The 20,400-nt window shown below is 36.8% G+C and overlaps 3 protein-coding genes across 12 annotated transcripts in view; 2 read left to right on the top strand and 1 right to left on the bottom strand.

Moving 5' to 3' along the window:
* msn (serine/threonine-protein kinase msn) overlaps window positions 1–17,039 on the bottom strand; it is a 37,900-nt gene extending 20,861 nt beyond the window's left edge. For 6 of the 9 annotated variants that reach the window (XM_017167503.3, XM_017167512.3, XM_017167509.3 and 3 more), the window contains exons 1-3: window positions 16,875–17,039; window positions 16,099–16,241; window positions 8,878–8,943 (exon numbers count right to left, since the gene is read on the bottom strand). In XM_017167503.3, the coding sequence (XP_017022992.1) occupies window positions 8,878–8,943; window positions 16,099–16,176 (144 nt within the window). In that variant the 5' untranslated portion in view covers window positions 16,177–16,241; window positions 16,875–17,039. Of the gene's footprint in view, window positions 1–8,877; window positions 8,944–16,098; window positions 16,245–16,870 lie in introns of all 9 variants that reach the window. The other 3 variants (XM_070286131.1, XM_041775500.2, XM_070286132.1) reach the window with 3 other exon arrangements.
* On the top strand, window positions 1,197–20,360 carry LOC108074970 (protein Turandot M-like). 2 transcript variants are annotated; one of them, XM_070286133.1, is made up of 3 exons: window positions 1,197–1,274; window positions 19,633–19,882; window positions 19,947–20,360. In XM_070286133.1, the coding sequence occupies exons 2-3, from the start codon at window positions 19,860–19,862 to the stop codon at window positions 20,302–20,304; spliced, it is 381 nt and encodes a 126-aa protein (XP_070142234.1). In that variant the 5' UTR covers window positions 1,197–1,274; window positions 19,633–19,859; the 3' UTR covers window positions 20,305–20,360. The 2 variants fall into 2 exon arrangements, with proteins under 2 accessions (XP_070142234.1, XP_017022692.1); XM_017167203.2 differs by lacking the exon at window positions 1,197–1,274 and adding an exon at window positions 19,446–19,526.
* On the top strand, window positions 18,109–18,720 carry LOC108074969 (protein Turandot M-like). The gene is made up of 2 exons (XM_017167202.2): window positions 18,109–18,227; window positions 18,290–18,720. Exons 1-2 carry the CDS (start codon window positions 18,205–18,207, stop codon window positions 18,651–18,653), a joined length of 387 nt encoding a protein of 128 aa, XP_017022691.1. The 5' UTR covers window positions 18,109–18,204; the 3' UTR covers window positions 18,654–18,720.
* Window positions 20,361–20,400: the final 40 nt, after the last annotated feature.

Raw genomic sequence — 20,400 nt, 5'->3', positions numbered from 1 at the left:
AAAAGGTTTCCTAATAAAAGTATAATATTTTTTGTTACCCAATTCCTAATAACATTTTAATTTATTTTAAAATATTATAAATAAAACCTTTTAACCGGAATATGGTATTCTGCATTATTTTATTCAATAAATCGATTCAAGAAATTTCGTTTCAGCTACATTCTCCTGTAGTTGGTTTCTGTATCTCTCGTTTGGTTTGCCGAGTGTTTGCAGCTGGCTCATAAAACAGCAATTGAAGGCGAAATAGTGCTTGAAATGCTTGATTTTTGTTTAAATTTATCACAGATATGGGGGCCTCCCATTTTGGTGAGCGTTTGGAGCTATTTTGCTTTTGCTTTCGGCCGCTGCCTCAGCCACAGCTGAGCCGAGTAAATCGCCATAGGTCGACGGTGTGTGGGTCAAAAGGTTAGCTGCATTTAGCCCCACTCACTCACTCTTGCGCTCCTTCATTGAACCACTTAACAGGCTTTTTAGCACTTGGCTGCATTTTCATTAAATTGAATTTTCCTAGCCCGAGAGGAGTGTGTCTGAGTGAGGTGATTTCGAGTGGAGTGTGCAGAGCGCGCCGACAGGAAAAACAGAGTTCAAAGTGTGTTGAAAAAGCTTTCCATTTTGTGTTATTGGCAGGTTGGCTATGGTTGCCTCTCCTTCACCTGGTTAACCCAGTTAGCAAAAAGTTTTGTTGTTTGATGTGCCAGTTATTTTGAAGAGCCAAAGTGCCAAAGGTAAATGTAATTTTGGCATTATTTTTTCTTTTAAAATTCATGTCTGAGCTGTCTAGACGAAAATTACTCAAGAATAAATTGAGTTTTCCAAGAGAATTTGTAGGGGTTTGTAAAGTACTTGTAGGGCAGACAGAACATCAAACCAAAATCAATATTAAGGCATTATAACTAATAAAACCACCATACACGAATCACTCATAAAAATCCCCTCTCTCTCCTTATGTTATTTCCGAAATACATTCAATAAATCCACAGAACTTCTTCCCCTATATTTATTATCGTTCTCTACACAAGCCACAAAAATCCTATCACTATCCCCTATTCCGCATTCAATTAACAGCACAATTATGGTTTATTCATTCGATTTACCAAGCATTAGCTGACAGCAATTTGCATGGGCAAATTATCGCCTTATCAGGGGGAATATACCTTGAAAATTGAGTCATTGAATCTATTTTCAATTGTTGACAGCCGACAGCCAAAGTGTTTATATGCCGAGAGATAAGCGGACGATGAAATTGTGCCAAAAGATAATATTTCAGCACACATGTGAGTATACACAATAAAAAAAAAAGAACAACAAATACAAAATGTAGAGAATGATGTGCGGCGGCGATAATGACGTCACTTTTTGCGTGTCAACAATTTCCGGTTTCCTTTGAAAAGTTCCCATTATAAGGGCGTGTGTGTACGTATTATTGCCCCGAGTTCATATTCTAATTAATTGAGAGAGAGAGAGTTAGTGGTGATGTCCCTTAAGGGCTGTCAAATTGAAGTTCCCATTTCGGTAATTGGAAATTAAATGAATTAAGCGGAAAGATAGAGAGTCGTCGTCGTTGTCAACGTCGTCCCTTGAAAGAAACTCTGACTGCGGGTCAACGGGTTCGAGACTCGTTCCTCTCATTATTTGCCCAACGATTGTGTGGACAATTACATGGGACAATGTCACAGGCGTCATTGTAAGTCAATATGCAGATAAGGGACCCGCCAGCAGCTATAGAAGAAGCTATATACAACATTACTTGTACATTAGTTAGATAAGTTCAACTCCACGATTGCCTTTGAAAAGAAGACAAAGGCTTTTCTTTGTTTCGCTGCAGCAGCAGTAGCAGCAAATTATGCATGCAAAATAACAAAACTTTCACTCATAAATTAATTGTTGCCTGCTAAACAAAACTCTAAATATGCCCCAAAGTCAGGCAGGCAGGCGCCCAAATGAAAATCCACAAAGAAATCTCTGACTAATCAAAGGGGGATAGCGAAATGTTTGCATATTTAATCAGCCACCGGCAAACCATAAATATTAAAATATAAACACATTTTGTATATATATATTTGAGTAATATATTTGAGTATTGCCAAAGTGTTAACCTTGTAACCAAAACGGGCAAATACATACTTAAGCGCAATTGCTGAATAATGGCAAAACGTAAAGATAACGAGAGTTATCTCATTTGCTGATTAGTGGGCGGCAATTTGGTAATATGGGTTTGAAAGTTTTTAGTGCGCGGAAAAAGTGGGTCAATTGTCTATCAAGATATATCGCAAAAAAGTGTTATTTTCAGTTTGTAAATAAGGTGTTTCAAAAGACTACAAAGGAATTATTTTTTGATTTTATAAAAAAAATGGAGTGAGATAGGTAGAAGGCTGTAACTTTATTGTTTTATTATTTATGTAGGTGGAAGTAGGCGTGGTTTTAAAACAATCAATCTACATTTAGCCTATATTATTGCTTTTAATAAACTTAATAGCTAAAGCTTTAATGGTTTGTGAGATTTAAGTTAGACAAACAAACAGCATGGCTAAATCAACTCGTCGACGCTTTTCAAAAAAATATATATAATTTTGGGCTGCTTTATTCTATTATATATATTTTTGAAGATTTTTTTTACCAAATGAATCATAGTAAGTTTTATAGAAACACAGAAAAAGTGGATTCCCCATTTAACATACTTCCAACAAAATCTATAAAACAAATATTTGCCAATATATTTTTCCTGGAATTCTAAATTAACCAATTAGCAAATCAAAGGGAGCATCAAGTCAATATTTGTTTGGCTTTTCCTAATGGCCAAAAATCGCCCGACCTTTGATCAACACACTTTAGTTTTATTTGTTGTTTTTTTTTTTTTTGTGGTTTCATTTTGGTGGTGGAGAAGGCAGACCACAAAAATTTCACACGCCGCCTTCGAAAGTGATAAATTTTCAACTTCCAACATGCATATATTATTTAAGACAACAAAAAAAATATATATATGTATAAAAACAAAAAATCAGCAACCCACGCTCGGTCAGATTTTAAAAATGCATAACTTAGCAGCTTCGACACCAACTCGTCCGCCGTTAAAGAAGAAGAGCCAACTTCCCAAGGTCGTTACTGGGTGCCCACTAACACATACCTATTTACATATATATCGTACACCTCTAAAAACCCCGAACACCTTTACTACCTTCTCCACTCGTGGATGACTTTCCCATCGCGGTTTGCTGGGCTAGCAAAAAATTCGACTCGCGAAAACGTAAGCCCAAAAATCCCATTTATTGTTTTGGCTATTTCTCTCTTTTTATTTATTTATTTTTCGGGGAGAGGGAGAGAAGGGAAGCAACAACAACACACAGGTTGCCTTGTCAATGAAAAAAGTGTCAGGGCTAGAGATTTAATTAAGCGAACAAAGCGAAGCAGAAAGCCAGAAAACCGAAAACTGAAAACAGAGCAACGCAAAGTTAGTGAACCTCTAAAAATACAATGAGCGAGAAATAGCGCAGAAAATGCAGGGGGAATGAGTGAGAAAACAAAAAAAAAAAAAAGATAGAAGCATTATTTAAATTTTTAGTTGCAAAGAAAAACAAAAAATGAGAAAGAGAAAGGAGGCTACTTTACACTACACAAAAATTGAGATTAGAAATCTATGCAAATTATTTTAAAATATATTAAATTTTAATTTAAATTTCAATACAAACTGTATGTATATCATTTTGATCATAAACTATGTATAGGTTTCAAACCATTTAAGGGAGCCTTCGATCGATAGCGTTGGCTTAGAATTCACAACTGGTTTTAGATTTCAGCCACTAGAATTCCCAAGTGAATCCACATATTTTATAATTAAAACTACGATTTTTACTAAAAATGTAGAAATTCCTTCCTTTCTTTGTTTTAAATAATTATTTTGTAGTGAGTTTTACCAGAAAATCCCCTCCCCTTGACTACGTTTTCTTCAAGTGTACCAGCACTCTGGGAACGAGTCAATGACTTGTGTTTGTTAAATGTTTTTAGGAGTCTACCAAACAAATACAATTTGCGTAATAATTAGTTTTTTTTTTATTTTGTGACATTGAGAGAGCCTTTTATGTTTTTTGGGGTACTCGTGCACTAATTGCTGTGTCTTTTTATGGGTCTGAAGTCTGCCGTAGTTTCTTTCCTTTGTGTTTTTCCTATTGCTCGCTTGGAGCTTACTTGTGCTGATGCTTCCTGCTTGATTTGTATATTGGCTTTAATGTATTTTGCATGTTTCGTCGTTGCTCGCCTGTCGTGTTTTTTTTTTTCTTCTCTTTTTCTTATTTTATTTTATTGACTGCTGCAGTTTTTGCCAGCTCCTCTTGTGGTGCTTTCTGCCTGGCTGCGCCTGCGCAAACACACACATTTAAGAGCATTTTTTTCCCATTTATTTGCTTGCGTGCTTTATTATCATGTCTAGCTCATAAATATGTATTGTCTTGCTCTGTCTGCACTTGTCGTCTGTCTCCGAACTGGAGTCCATCGCCATCGCCTCCGCCTCCTGTTCCGCGATCCATTCCCGCGCATTCCCCATAATTGGGTCAAAGTTCGCCCAGCTATGAGAAATGTTAATTACACGACAACTGTGGGCTGTTGATTTCTGTTGTTTTATAGCCGTAGTTTTGTTACGTTGCGTGGGCGGAAACCTAACGGGAGCCAAGCCCCAAAAATAATATTTATAAACATTGCGGAAATTGGGTTTTTGTGTGTTTGTTTTGCTTGGATTTTATATCATCCAAGAATAGACTGACTACAAATGTTGACTTGGGAACTATGAGTTCTGATTTCAGATTAACACAACAGATTAATTAATTCTTAAGCACTTTTAAGAAGCTTGAAATTAGAGGAATTAGCAAGAAACATATTAAAAACATAGATTCTGACTTCAGATTTTGTAGGGGATATAATCTTTAAATTTTGAGCTTAATACTCATGACAAGCCTCAAAGATTAGTTGTTATTAATCAGGATTTAAATACTTTAAAATTTTTATTAACATTTTTTCCAACTTACAACTATAAAATAATGCCTCTGGGCCTGAAACCATCCAAAATCAAGTTTTTGTATTCTTTGTTTAGATGCTCAATCATCATTTATGACTAGCTCGCCGATTACGTTAAGTTATAATTTAATTCGCTGAGCCTACAACAGACTAATTCATTTTAATATTAGTTTTACTGCTTGATAGACATAAAAGTTTACTCATTTGTTGATTTCTTATCTACCAAGTTTTGTCCAAGTTTTCTTTTTCACCATAAACTTTTCAACAAAGAAACTAAGTTTGTGTAACTAAGAAAATACATATATATTAGACAATGTTAAGAAGTTCATTTTTCTTGCATTTACCAACTTATCCAAGTTCCCTTTTGCCTTGTCTATGAACTTTGTGTCCGTTATGCACAATTTCCAGTTGACCACGTTTAAAGTCAGACACTCCCCCGCTCCCAAAAAAAAAAGAAAAATAGAAGAAAAATAGAAGAAAAATATATAAAAATCAGTGCACACATGACAGAAAGCCGTTAACACGTTGCACTTGTACGTGTTCCCTGGAACCGCATGTGGTTCGGTTCCTCCAATCTCCCTCCCTACCCCCCTTCTGACCAGTAACATATACTATATAGTGACTCAGAGAGTGACAGTTGGGTCCCAGCAAGTATTAGCTGCGATAAACGGCCATTTCAGAAGCGCAGTATCAAGTTATTAATAAAGCGGAAGTGCCCTAAAACAAAACAAACACGAGAAAGGCGGACAAATAAACGCAAATTAAACAAAGCGTTGCAAGGCAATCATAAATCAAAGAAGCTTAGCGAAAAAGATTCAGATTCGCAGAAATAAAATTAAGTCACGCCGAAGCAGAGATTCGTTATTGAGTGGAATTCTCATCGAAATACCAGAAAAAAAATAATAATAAACATCGGGCCAAACTGAAATTATGATTAAGCAGGCAACAGGCCAAATGGCGAAAATTGGCCAACAACATTGTGACGTTTGATAAGCTGACGGACGGGGCCGAAAAAGGTGGCCATAATCGAGGCTCAGCGGCAGCAGCCGCAACGAATGTAAACCGGTTGACCAGTCAGTCAATCAGTCAGTCAGTCAAGTCAATCAGCTAAAACCACAGCCAAATAAATGCCATCGAAATGAGACAGAAACCGAGCAAGTGGACGACGGCTGGATACCATCCGTTACTTTTAAACTCCAAGTTCTAGTCACATGCAGATACAAATACCGATACAGTCGCAGAACCACAAAGACGCACAGATACAGATACTGAGATATGGCCACAGAAAGTATCTGAGCATTACTCATGCTAATTTCACACACAGATGTGCAGGCCGCGGCGGCAGTATAATGAACTACTTAAAGCGTCAAAGTCGTCGCCGAGTTGAGTTAACAAGTTTTTTTTTAGAGAGTACACAGAGCGAAAAGTATGAAATTCAGAGAATTCGTACAAGATATTCTAATTATCAGGCAGGAATGGAACGGAAATTACTCAATACTTTTTATCTTTAAAAAGTTTTATTTTAAAACTTTCCTGAACTCTGATGCATTTAGCGTTTCTTGGAATTCCCAACTGGTGATATTCTTAACTTTTAATGCAAAATAATAACGATTAAATTCTTTCTAATATTTCTTTATATATTTCTTATAATATCATATCACTAATATTTTTCTGTGTACCGAAATTTCATCTACAAATTATTTCCCAATATGGAAACCCTAGAAACCTCAACTCAATCGAAAAGTGTAGGCGAAAACCAATTGACAGGCATTTCTTTGGCAAATTTTGTGGGTCATAAATCTATATGAAATTAAAGATATGTTTTCTATATTGATTGACTGCATGAAATTTCATAAAATGGTGTAATGTAGAGATAGAGCTTAAGCCTTAAAGAGACAGCCTTATATAGAAGAATGTGAAAGAGAGCTGGTCATTTCTAGAAATTGAATAAATGGAAATTAATTTACTTAGGCAAATTTGAATATTTCTCCGCAACCACTTTCCGCGTTTGATTACTCATTCTTCACATATTTGAAATCAACGATGATTAAGTCAGTTAGCACAAAGTTTATATGCATATCAACAACTTTAACAACTTTAAGGTCAAATATGGTGAAATTATAAGTACCCTGGAACTGTGTTAATTGTTTCAGAAGCATCATTAACAGTTTATGACTTATTTAGAATATCTTAAATTAGATACTCTACATTCAGGCAATTTTTAAAGAAAACAAACCTTTATCTAAAGGCTTTATATACAAAATGGTTTCTGATATTTATAAAAAACCCCGCAATAGGATACAAAAGACAAAATCTCCCAAGGAACCAATAAAATACAAGAAATACCCAAGACAAAATGTTATTGCATCTATTTTAAATAAAAATACAGAGAAGGAATTTTATTTATTTCCAAGCCAAGCTGCGGTTCATTGCTTCTTTCCGACTTAATGCTTCAATCAAATTACCCACTTCGAGGGTATAAAAATACTTTGGAATCTGGCAGAGGCGATAAACAACAACTTGAGGCGAGAGCAGCAAATCCAGGCGGCGGCGGCTGCAACTCAATTTGGTTGCATTCATCACCGAGCTGCCATTGCCGCTGGCGACCCCCACAAAGTGCAACTGCAACACAGCAACAGCAACATGCAACATCTACGACGACTGCCAGCGACTGGCCTCCCAAGCGGCGCATGCCACACTTTTCAGTTTCCTCACTTTTTCCTCAATCTTTCGGCTGGCTTCCCAGTTTTTCTCTATAGACTTTATCCAACGACTAACGGTAATTTACAAAAGCAATGTCTATTTTTGTACTGCCGCCGCATAGTTGTATCTTTTAAACTTATAATTTAAATGCAAGCACAAAGTCAAGGCATTGTTTTTCCCGAAAGCAAAAGAGAGCCACAAGCATTTCAAATCTTTGCTCTGTGATTATTATGATGATGATGATGATGATGATTCCTGGTGTTGTGTTTGTTGTTGTTGTTTTATTACCCCAACAGGCAAAAAGCCAGAAAAATGTGTTAATGTGTGAGAAGAAGTCGCGGTCGTCGTGTTGCCGGCATTTTTGTGTGTTTGTAGTCATTTTGTTGTTGTTGTTGTTGCTGTGTTTTGTGTTATGTTCGCTGCAAGTTATTAGACAACATAGCGGACACTAAACTAATTAAAGCGACCAGAACGGGAGACCGCTTGTCTTTTTGGGCGTCACACACGGATTCAGATACTTAGATACATTTTGATACATCCGCAAAATACCAAAACAATAGGGATACGAAAAAGGAATAGAACTTGTTTCGTATATGATCGAGTTTATACGCTTTTTTTTTAATTTTTATGAAGAATTTAAACAAGGTTTTTATGAAAATGTAAGGATTAATTTATTTTTTTCTTAACAAATCTTAATAAAAACTTTATTAAGAACCACATCCTAAATTTAAATGGATTATCTTTGCAAACTTTAAAGTTATAGTAGTAAGGGTCTTCAAGATATAAGGTTCCTAAATCTGTACTGTAAACCCCAAAGAATACCAGTAACATTATAAAAATAATTTCAAGAGATCTATAACCTACCAACCTGTGTTCACAATGCTAAATACCCTCCGTAAGGGTATAGAAAGAAAAAACTAAAGCGAAACGCAGTCAAGCATAAACTTTAACGATTGCTAATTATAAAGAGACTAAGTGACTCTCAGAAGAAAAACATCTGAGATCATTGCTCTCCCCTCGCATTGGCGAATATGCGAAAATTTGCTTATGAAAAGAAAGCCGTAAAGACTTCAACACGAATGTGTATGGGATGGGATGATGGCCTTAAAAATAGCCACGAAAATCCCGGCGATAGAGATATGTATAGTAAACATAAACATGGGCGCTTACCTTGTAGACCTGGCCGTAGGTGCCATTGCCCACAACTTCGATGAGTTCAAAGATGCCAGCTGGATCCTGGAAAGAGACAAGATAAATGTTAGAGAACGTATGTAAGAGATGTGCTTGGGAAAATCAATGCGGGAAACGCCCAAATAAAATCCTTTTTTTTTATTTTGAGAGTTTTAGTAGGGGTTTTTGTTTTTATTTTTGCCAGCTGCCAAAAACAAACAAAGAACTACACACACACAGACACTCGAAAACCCCTTGAATCCCTCTTTGCGGGTTCTGGTACCACTTAAACAACCTTTAAACACGAACATGCCCGAGTTCGTTCTCTTCCCTTGTTTTTGTTGTTTGTAAACAAATTATTAAGGCATAACAATACAAATAAGGAGAGACAAGACGCCGAGGCATCGCTTTAAAAATAAAAATCCTCGATTTCGAAATTCCAAATCGGATTCCCGACTCCGATTCCCATTCCCAACCCATCCCAAAAAGCCATACAAATTGCATGCGAGTTCATTGACACGCAACCCGTGACACGGGGCGTGAAAAAGCTGGGAAAAGGAGGAGGGAAGCACCAGAGAGCACACACACACACACACACACAAAATACAATGCTTTCTATTTTTATTGGAGCGCAGGTTCGGGGGATTTGGGATTACAAAGACGATGGCCAGAACGACAGGTAAGGTAAGGCAAATGCCAATTAAAATAACAACAACATCGCCCGGAATTTCAACAGGTAACTGACTTTTTTGACAACCTCAATTGACGCTTCAAGTAAGGGAACAAATTAAGGGGTTTCCTTTCTTTTGGGTGGGCAGAGACAGCGCCAAGAAGTACAGACAAAGAAATAAATATCGATTAAATATAGGTTATGGTTTAAGAAACTATTTTCGCTATTTCCTCATTATCCTAGGGCAACAAATATTAACACACAATTTAAGGAATTCTAGTCACGCAATACAAAATTGATTCCTCATTAATTATATAAGATTGATTCGGTTATTCTTTGGAATGTTACATTGTGCCAGAATTTAATTAAAATAATTGATATAAGATATTCTAGATATTGTTTATTGGTTTATTATTTTTGGTTTAAGGATAGATTTAAGAATTCTTTTATGTATTATACAATAGAAAATACTCTTAAATTACAATGCTTGAAATTTTCTTTCCGTGTAGAATTCATTTAGTGTGTTTCTCAACAAATACCGAAGAAGAGAAGTTACTAAAGTGCAGTTAGTTTGCTCCCAATTCAGTTTACTCAAAGTTCCACAACAAGTAAAGTTGAGGAACTCGAAAGGAGGTTGATTTGAAGTCATACAAGTTTTGGATAATCCCCACATATCCGCATATAATCGATGTCTACAGAGAATAGACAGAACTAGATTGATTTATGGTATACCATAAGCTGTCATCTTTATTAAGCTTTAATCCCCATCAAAACGCAAGACCGCAGACTTTTCCAACCTCCCCCCAAGAGATTTTCCTCATCATTTTCCGGGGCAACACCAAAGGAATTAAAGACCAAAAGACAAAGCGTCAACAGAGCCAAAAAAAAAAGGAGAAAAGAAAAAGTAAAATAAAAAAATACGAAAAAAGTGCAGGGCAAATAAACAAATAGGGGGAAATATATAAAATGGATGGGGAGATGGTGGAATACTGAAGAACTATGGAAGCCGCTTTAAGTAGATTTATGCCTGCAACCCACCATTCCCCTTCTCTCTCTCTCTCCCCCTTTTTTTTTCCCCCGACTCCCAAACCCCCGAAAAGTGTGTCAAACACATGCAAAGGGCATACAGCGATAAGGGGGATTGAGAGAAAGAGAAGCAGAGAGGAGACCACAGGGAACAAACAAAGAGAACATGCTGGGGGGAAGAGTGCGGGATTGTGGCGGCAATTACTGCTATTTATGGCTGATTACTTCACGTTGTAAAAATCAATTAAAAATTCACGAAAAATGAACTCACTGATGAAGGAGAACTGGAAAATATAGCGAGAGAGTGGAAGTGATGGGAGAAAAGTATCTGCTGCTGGACTCTGCTCCAGCTCCATGACTCATTAACGTTGACATGTTAAGCAAAACAAAAACAAAATCCAAGCCAAATGAGCAGAGATCGGAAGGGGGGAAAAAAGAAGGCCAAACCGGCGGGCAGGTAGCCGTTAGAAAAATTCTAGACAGCGGTCAGCGATCGTACACGCAGAAGAAAAATATTACTATCGCTATAACTTTTTCTTTTTAAATGGAAGTACTAAAGTACTAGTACATGGCTAGATCGACTTTTCTAAGGAATATTTGAATAACACTGAGGTATAGAATTCTATATAGTCTTAATCCGATTTAGAGTGGGTAATTTTGCTCTTCCCTTACAACTCTTCCCACCAAAATATTTTTTTGCATATTTTATATTTTATAAATATTAAAATTGGAAGTTGCCTTTGTTAGCTAGATATAACGATGGTACTTTTCTCTGAAGAATTTGTATTTTTTTCTCGCTGTGTAGATTTTCTTACAGTTATCAGTTAGCCGCAGTAGTTACTGCTTAGCAGGCAAAACAGGCTGCTTGTGTTGTTGCTGCTGCTGCTGCTCATTCCTGCTTGCTTTGGAAAAACTGTCCAGCTGCCGCCACATGTGTCCCCCATCCACCTTTCGGTTTGAAATCTCCTTCCCTGTCCCGTGCTCCCTCTGTTTCATCCACGAGTTTGCCTTTTGTTTGTCTTTCGTATTTGTCCAAACGGGTACGACTAAAAAACTAAAAACTAAACACAGCCTGTTGGAGGCCGAAAGAGCGAGATGCAGACCAACGCGAGTACAGTGGAGCCTGCCTTAGTTACATATAAGCAAAAATTAAATGTAATTAATTAAACAAGTCGGTGCTTAAATTTTTTATAATATAGCAATAAACTGTAAAATCCAGCTAGACTATATTCCACACTTTGGGAAGAAGTTTGTCGCCGCCTGTCTCCTTGGTTAGTTGCTTCATTATTACAGTTTGTTTGGCCTGGCAAACTGGAATTTTTGTTGTTGATTTGCTTTGTTTGTTGTTATTGTTTTATTTGTTTGTTTGTTAGTCCAAAAGCGCAGAGCCCCCTTCCTAATCTCTCTCTCTAGCTGTCTCCAACCAAAAGGCTTGGCCCAGTTAGCAGCAAAAAATAAAAATGCAAAGAGCAGGAGAGTGGCTACTAAAAACAGGACTGACTGCATATTAGGACGCCCATGCATTTCAATGGAGTGCTGGCTTATGCAGATGCAGTACAGGTTCCACTACGAAAAAAATATATTTACATATATATTTAAATTATTTGATCAACTGTTTATGATGCGGAAATGAATTCAACTGTTTTACTACTAGTTTTATAGTGGAAATTATATGAAAAACTAGTTTGCCAACTAAGAATATCAAAATAAAGTTGCCGAGGTTCCTTTTGAGATCTCTGGAGAAATAACATAAAAAAAGTTGCTTAAAACCCTATATATTTTGAAAATTAAAGAAGTTGAGTTATCAACCCTTTTATATTCGAACCGTTTTATATATAAATATCAAGATTAAATACAAAACAAACTTAGGCCATTGCCGAAATGTCATGCCCTAAAACGCATTTTCCTCAGTGAACCCCAAAGTATGTCTTTCTGCTGAGTTAATTTGTGTGGGCCGTAGGCCGTTGGGGCCAATTCAATTAGGAATGCATACCACGCTGACGTCACAAAACCCATTTACCTACATTTCAGGTATCAGCAGCAAATGAACCAAACTGTGATTAGAGCTGATAATTTTCGAAAAAGCGATTTCAACAACAGTTCCGTCCACCCCGCATGGAATAGCGGACTATAGGGCGACTAGCATTTCCCAATGCTCTGGGGAAATTCGCCTCTATAAACAGACACTCAGAGAGATGATGCCTCTTCCCGAACCCGAACTATAAAAAGTATTTTCCCGGGGCCAATGTTGATTTAACCCACAAAAACACTAAAATTCAAACATGTGTGGATATTTTTCCACTCTTTAGCGTTGTTTTCTGTTTCCTTCGGCAAATTGCAGCACGGCGGCAGACACACGGAAACCGAACCGAACAAATGTGGGCGAACACGTTTTTATCGCAGCTAACGAAATGCAATAAATGTTGATTAAAATAAACACAGACACTGAAAATAACGAATTGATACTATAGTTTACGTAAAAAATAAAAATATTAATACATTAAAATCAATATTATAAATGAAATGAAAAGCTTTCAATATATAATTTTATTTGTTTTGTTTTTAGTTTGCTTTTTCAAAAACTTACTTTCTATCTTTTGTATATTTTCGTAGTGTAAAATTCAGACGTGGAAAGAACCACACACCAAAATAAAAAATGAGGCAAACGGCGATGTTTGAATGCTTATCAGAGGAGAAGAATAAAAGAAACTGCACTACCAATACAAATAAAAAGGGGAGCAGCCATTAAACAAAAAAGAAATAATTAATGAAATTCATTTGCTGATGGATGCAGTTCTTGCGGTAATCTTATCGCAACCAAGAAATGGGAATGGAACTCTTCTCTTATCGCAGGAATAATAATAAAGCCAGAACGTAACGGAAAGCCTCTTAAAAATACAGAGGAGAAAATAATAAAGAGCACAGTGAGCTTTAAGGACTCTGACCTTTTCTCTCGTTTTCTATTTCGGGACACATTTTAACCACGCGCTCTCCCCTTTTCTCTGCTCTCTGGTTCATTGTGTTTAATGACCTTTAAAAGCCACGCACAGACAGGTCACAAAACATGGCAGACATGCAGGCGACGGGGGTACCGGTGCCTACGCCTCCCCCTTAATTTTTTTTTGCCAAAGAAAAGAGAAGGCCAAGCAGGCAGAAACAATAATAAAAACAACACTTCAAACAAGACACACCACACAATTCTCCTCCATTTTTGCAGATTTCGCTTTGGATTCTCGTTTTCCTTGGCAGCCGACGAGGAATCATCATGATTTCCATTGTTATCATCATTATCATCATCTTGAAGCTGTCTGCTGCAACACACACACACACACTGGCTTCTGCACGCATGTTGTGCTCGCCTCTGCCTGCTGCCTTTTAATAAAGTAAACTAAACAATTTTCATTCTTCATTCTTGTCTCGTTTTTGTCTCGTCTTCGTCTCCTCTGCTGTGCATCGACTATGAACAATTTTTCATATAAGCACAGACATACTCGGATCCAACAGTTGGGGTCAAAATAATAGCACTTTAGCGAGCGTCTGGGATGTCAGCTTAAGCTCAGGATAAATAGTGGAACTTGAAAATGGGAGAGCAATTTCTATAATTTTAAAGCTTCGTTGAGTATTTTGACATAATTATCCCGTTTCTTAGCCCAGGGTTGTGAGATTATTGTAATATTTTAATCATTTTTACAAAGGAAAGCTGCTTAAATATATTTTTCCTTTGGTATACCATATATCTATGGAGATTTTAAGATTATTAATATTATTATTTTAGTAAAGGATACATTAATTAAAAGCTATAGATTTTCGTGGTTTAAATGAAAGCCTCTATTTAAGGCTATTATATTGACCACAGCTGTGGCCTACACACACGCACACTGAGATATATTTATACATCAGCGAGGCGACGACCCAAGCACCACCCCTTTACCCCCCGCCCAGCACCACCCACTTTCCGGCAGAGTCAACAAACGGACACACACACACTAGTTCACTTTCGGTGGGTGCGCAAAAGAGCAGGCGCCCAACGTGGTGAGTTCCGCCGAGTTGGGAGTTCCAAGTTTGAGTCGACAGTGGTGAGAGTGGTGAGTGTTTGGTGAAAGAGAAAGGCAACAAACGCATGCGGCACAAGTTAGCAAGTGCGTGCGCCCAAAGGGGGGTTTACCAGAGAAGTGGCTGAGAAAACAGGGGGGCGACTCAACAAATTCATTGAGAAACCAAAACGAAACGAATCGCAAGGCAAAGAAACAAAAAAAATTGAGAAGATGAGACACCGGCCGGTCAAAAGTTGCGCACCAAACACTCTCCCCCAAAAAATAAATGAGAATATCGGAGTGCCACGACTATGAAATACCTTGATATTTACAGTTCTGCTTTTATAGGGTGTGATGAACTTATCGATATAAATGTAAGAGGGGGCCATTTCAATCGATAGCAAATCAAAATTTCAAATAACTAATATTTTTAATCTTTCAGATTAATTAATCTGAATCTTTCAGATTAAAATCCTCCAGATATATTTGGACTCAAGAATCTATACCTTAAATGGCCAAGAACACGATATACCCCCGTACTGGTATGAGTATAGAATATTAAAAACGGGGTGGGTGACAATTTGTGGGTGGTTTTTTGCTGATTTTCTATCAGGGCAATGAAATCGAAATGCCAATATGCATTTATCAACTTGATTATAATTGTGATTGCTGCTGCGGGGGCGCTAAATAATGGTGCAAAAAAATGTTTTCTTCAAGGGTTCATATCGGTTGCCATGGCAAAGTGCGAAAAAGGCCGAACACACAAAGGGAATTTTCGCTTGGTTGTACTTTTAAACAAATTTGCATAAATGTGGGGGAAGAAGCCTTCAAGGGTTCGACTGCCAAAGGCCAATGAAATCGGGTTGTATAAGATTTTCTGGGGTATCGAGCGAACATCTTTTCGTAGGGGTTATTTATGAATCGTTATTCTTTAATTTTTCAATGAATAACCCAAATTGAAAGAGTAAAAAACTGACAAATCAGCTTAGAAATTCGGTTTAAGGCTACAAACAAAATTACATTTTTATTAGAGCTAGCGAAATGGTGGTCTAAAACACTTTTAGTTAAAAATTAAGAAACAATTATTTGTAGACTGGTAAATAGCTTTTATAAAGCTTAAAATAAGTGGACTAATGAGGTCTCTGGACTGGGTTGGTTTTTACCAATAAACAATATCCTTTGGTAAAAAGTGAATTTTGAGACTCCGTTTTTGTCAATAGCTTTTAGAAGAAATCTAATGTAATATTTGTAATTGCCCCCTTTTTAAGATATTTAATGGCCCCAAATAAGATCGCATTATTTACGGAAATTGGATGGCGAGTGATGCCACACCTACACACCTACTTTCCCGTTAATTGGGCGAGCCGTGCTAATGGGCACACACCGAACACAGAATGGGGAATGGAGAGTGTAAAATGGATAATGATGGGCGGGGGGTTATTCTCTGATCGGATTCTCCCCTCGCAGAGAGATAAAATAGTAAATTCTCACCTTGAGGGCCGTCAGATCGATATCGTCCAGTGAACAGTTGACCGATGGAGCCAGTTGTTGTTGCTGCTGGTGCGCCATTTTGATTTGCTATTTCGTGTGTTGTGTTGTCTTCTGGATCTGGAGAATTGCTTTGCTGCTGCTTGCTGCTTTTCGCGAAAACGGAGAGAAATGCAAATGAAAACGGCGAAAGGAGCACGAACACAAAAAACACAAAATACACACACACACACAGAAAAGAGGAAGAGTGGGGGCTACTTTAACTTTAATTTTAATACTCTATTTGATTTGGTTGTCGCGTTAAATAAATACAGCAACAAAAAACCCGTGCAATTAAACAAACTATTTGTTGCTGCTGCTGCCTTTCAACTTTTCTCTTTTTAGCCTCTGTTTCTTCTCCGTTCTTCTCTCTCTCCGTCGTTGCGCTGACTAAGTGTGTGTGCGTGTATGTTTGGGTTTGCATGTGTGTGTTGGCGTTTAGCAAACGGGGCGCGGCTCTTTTTTAATTTTCTAGCACTATTTAAAATCTTTTTAGCATTCAAACATTTTCAGCTTCACTTCGGCTTCTGCTCTTCTTCGTCACACACTGCACAATTGATTTGATTTAACCGTTTTTATTTTGCGGCGCTCCCGCACACACACAGAAACGCACACAGCTCCACTCGGTATATGCGCATGTGTGTGTGTGTTTGTGTAGGTAGACAGAAAAAATCTGCCACTCGCTCTTTTCCCCATTTCGCGCAGGACTTGCTATTTATTTTCCACAGCTCTTTACGTACTCTCACGCACAGCGATCGGCGCTTTATCGCATTTGCATTGCACAAACGGCAACGCAGCAGGACTTGTTCAGTTTCGCTCGAGTTCCGGTTTGCAGCTGAAAATCAGAGGCGAATTCTTCAACCGACGCAAAATCTCGACACCTCCGCTCTTTTCCAATCCGAATTTACAAATGTGACCAGATTCGAGCAGGTTAATTATCTTATTTCTTATTTGGTTTGTATTTAGAGATACCATTTAATGCGTTTCAGATAAAAATACTGACTATTGACTATTTGTGATTGTGATCATATATTTAATTATATAAGCCTTGGTCAACTAATTAATAAAAAACATTTAAAATCCATACAAGTAATTAAAATTACGCCCATACATTAAATATATTTTTGTACATTTTTTATACATCGATACGTAACGTACGGGCACACTGCGCAGGGCGCGGTATATCGATAGTCGCCGGTGGTGGCACTTTTTTAGATTAAAAAATTCTGTGAACAAGATTCAAATTAAAAAAAAAATTTACTGAAATACTTTTAGCGTACTGCAATTATTTATTGGCAGCACTTATAGAAGATTAAATTATGTTAATACTCAATTATTCTTAGGTTTCCATTCAACATTTTAAAATTAATTTATTATTTCGTAACATGCTGTATAAAATCGTTGTATTACGGATGATAATTTTAATCGATTAATTTCTTTATGATAGAAATTCAAAACATATTCACGTTATTTTAATAGCCTTGAAAATCGAACTGTAAAGTTTTGTTTCAGAAATTTAGGGACCTTGGCTTTTTTTCTGAAATTCAAAGAGGCAATTCAACTTAAAAAACATTCGAAAAATAAACAATAATCTACTGGTATTATAAGAAGCGGGATTACCTAAATAATTTAGCCCAAAGGTTTGCTATGAAAACTAGTTAAAGGTGGTTTTATATTCATATTCTACAAAGACTTTTAAATACAATAAATAAATTCAAATTAATTCATACTGTCTATAAACTCTATCGCTTTCCATGTACATACAAGCAAATAATTCCAAGAGTAGAGTCTATTTTTAATATTCTATGTATTCTCAGTCCAGGGGTTTATTAATACTTGTATTTGAAAACATATACATGACGGATCGGTCAATTGCTATAATTATATATTTATTGTTTGTGTTTAATCAAAACAATAATCAATTCTTGGAACACAAGAAATTAAAGTCGCCTGATAAGCGGGGACCCATGATCCCTGTCCGTCGTATGATGACTTTTCGCTTCACAGAGCTCCTATAAAAGGAAAGCACCCATTGGACCAAGCATTCGTATTGATCGAGAACTTCAGAAGATGAGTCCAACAATATACCTAAGGTAATCATCAATATATATTATAATTCAAGGTGTTTTCTTAAGGCTTTATAATTTCTACCCAGCTGCCTGGTGGTCATCATCGGAAGCTTCGCGTGGACAGTCCAAGGAAGCTTTGATTCTGATAGTGCTCATGTGGTTAATGCCTACAGAAATGCTTCTCCAGATTCCGTCAGGGACAGCAATGTCCATCTCCTAGTGACTTTTCTCGCCAAGTACGGCGATCAGATCCAGTTAACCCCCGAACAACGAACCCGAGCTAATGATATTGTCAGACAATACAATGCGGAGAAGGCCAACCAACCGTTGGTGGAAGGAGTGCCAGCTCAGGGCGGTTGGTTAACGAAACTTGTCAAGGCGATCGTCATACAATTGGGCATCGAACTCGCCTCTGAGGGAATTAAAAAAGCTACGGGAGCTAAGGACTAGAGATAGCTTTTTTTATAACATATACTTATGTTATTAAAGACCAACAGATCGTAATAAATATGCAAAAATTGGCAAACAGAAGTGGTTTCTCTTTATTTATTTTCCTTATTTGGTATCATAGAAATATTTTTAATATACATATTATTTCCCTGGAGAATGAGTCATTTCTGCTGATTTTCCTTGAGAGATATTTCGATCAGATCTCCTTCACACTCATCTAACGAGACCGTGTCCGTGGAGCGATACGGGACAATCTGGATATCTTAAAGATTACAAGTTGTATTCCGGAGCAAGATACGTTGAGCAAAAATCTAAGAGTCCACACCAAGTTGCTACTGGGCATCGAATACCTTCAATTAACAGATTTATAAACACAATAATAATTATTATAAATTTTAAAATAATATGTTTAACAAAGTGGCTTTGTGATTATTTATTGATTAGGTTTCTAAACTTTTTATTATGGTTAAAGTTTTTAATATTTCACTTATGTAACTTTGAAAGCAATTAAAAGCATTTTAATTATCGTAACGTTTTAGTTCACAAATTTTTGGGACTTGGTTTTCTTTGAACTCCATTTCCAACAAAGAGTCAGAGTTTGTTCTATTTAAAAACATTTGAATGAAATGGATTTAATTATATATATAAACAATAATCGTCTTGTATTGTATGACGCGGGAATACGGTTATACACTTTGACAAAGACATTACAATTCTATTGTAATTGTAAATGGAATGTCTTGACTTTTAACTGATTTGATTTTTCGATTTTACCCGTAAGTATGCTAGGAAAAATAGTTAAATGTCGTTTTAAATTCGTATTCTACAAAAACCTGAAAAATAAAATAAATAAATTCAAATAAATACATAAAGGTGATGATGCAATAGTCATTTTCCAGGAACTCTATTGCTTTTTATGTACATATAATAAAATAATTCCAAGATTATTATTTATGTTTATTATTTTTATGTATTCTAGGAAGTCCTGCGGCTTATAAATACTTGTATTTGTTAGTAGCCAAATTTTTGTATTTTTGAATTGATTTTTAATCAAAACAGCCATCTATTCTTGGAAAGTAAAGTCACCTGATAAGCGGAGACCCATGATCCCACTCCGGCGTGTGATGGGTTTTCGCGTCTCAGATCTTCTATAAAAGGAGAGCACCCATTGGACCAAGCATTCGTATCGATCGAGAACTTCAGAAGATGAATTCAACAATCTACCTGAGGTAAGGATACAAAATTATAATAAATTAATGTGTTTTGCTTAAAGGCTTGATCATTTTTACCCAGCTGCCTGGTGGTCATCATCGGAAGCCTTACATGGACAGTCCAAGGAAGCTTTGAATCCGATAGTGCACGTTTGGTTGATGTCTTCAAAAAGGATTCTGCTCATTCCATCAGTGACAGCGATGTCGATTTTCTAGAGACTTTTCTCGACAAGTACGGCGATCGGATCCAGTTGACCCCCGAACAACGAACCCAAGCAAATGATATTGTGAGACAATACAATGCGGAAAAGGCCAACCAAACTTTGGTGGATGGTGTTCCGCGTCAAGGCGGTGGGAAAGCAAAATTGGCAAAAAAAATCGCCATATACCTTGCCGCTGATATGGTCGTGGACAAAGTTATAAACCTATTTAAGTGGTAACAAATATGAAATAATTGGCATACAAAAGTGGCATTATTTGGTATCATGGAAATTCTTTTGAAATAAATATTATTCCACTGCAGAAATTAGTGTTCT

Source organism: Drosophila kikkawai, chromosome 3L, assembly GCF_030179895.1.
Source record: "Drosophila kikkawai strain 14028-0561.14 chromosome 3L, DkikHiC1v2, whole genome shotgun sequence".
NCBI classification, from domain to species: Eukaryota; Metazoa; Arthropoda; class Insecta; order Diptera; family Drosophilidae; genus Drosophila; species Drosophila kikkawai.
The sequence above is the reverse complement of the archived record's forward strand: the minus strand, read 5'-3'. Positions and strand labels throughout refer to the sequence as shown.

What these genes read in the sequence shown, in the direction of transcription:
- LOC108074970 (XM_070286133.1), top strand. Translation starts at nt 19,860, where the DNA reads ATGAATTCAACAATCTACCTGAG. An exon ending in AATTCAACAATCTACCTGAG is followed by an intron (nt 19,883 to 19,946) that starts GTAAGGATACAA and finishes ATTTTTACCCAG; the next exon opens with CTGCCTGGTGGTCATCATCG.
- LOC108074969 (XM_017167202.2), top strand. Translation starts at nt 18,205, where the DNA reads ATGAGTCCAACAATATACCTAAG. An exon ending in AGTCCAACAATATACCTAAG is followed by an intron (nt 18,228 to 18,289) that starts GTAATCATCAAT and finishes ATTTCTACCCAG; the next exon opens with CTGCCTGGTGGTCATCATCG.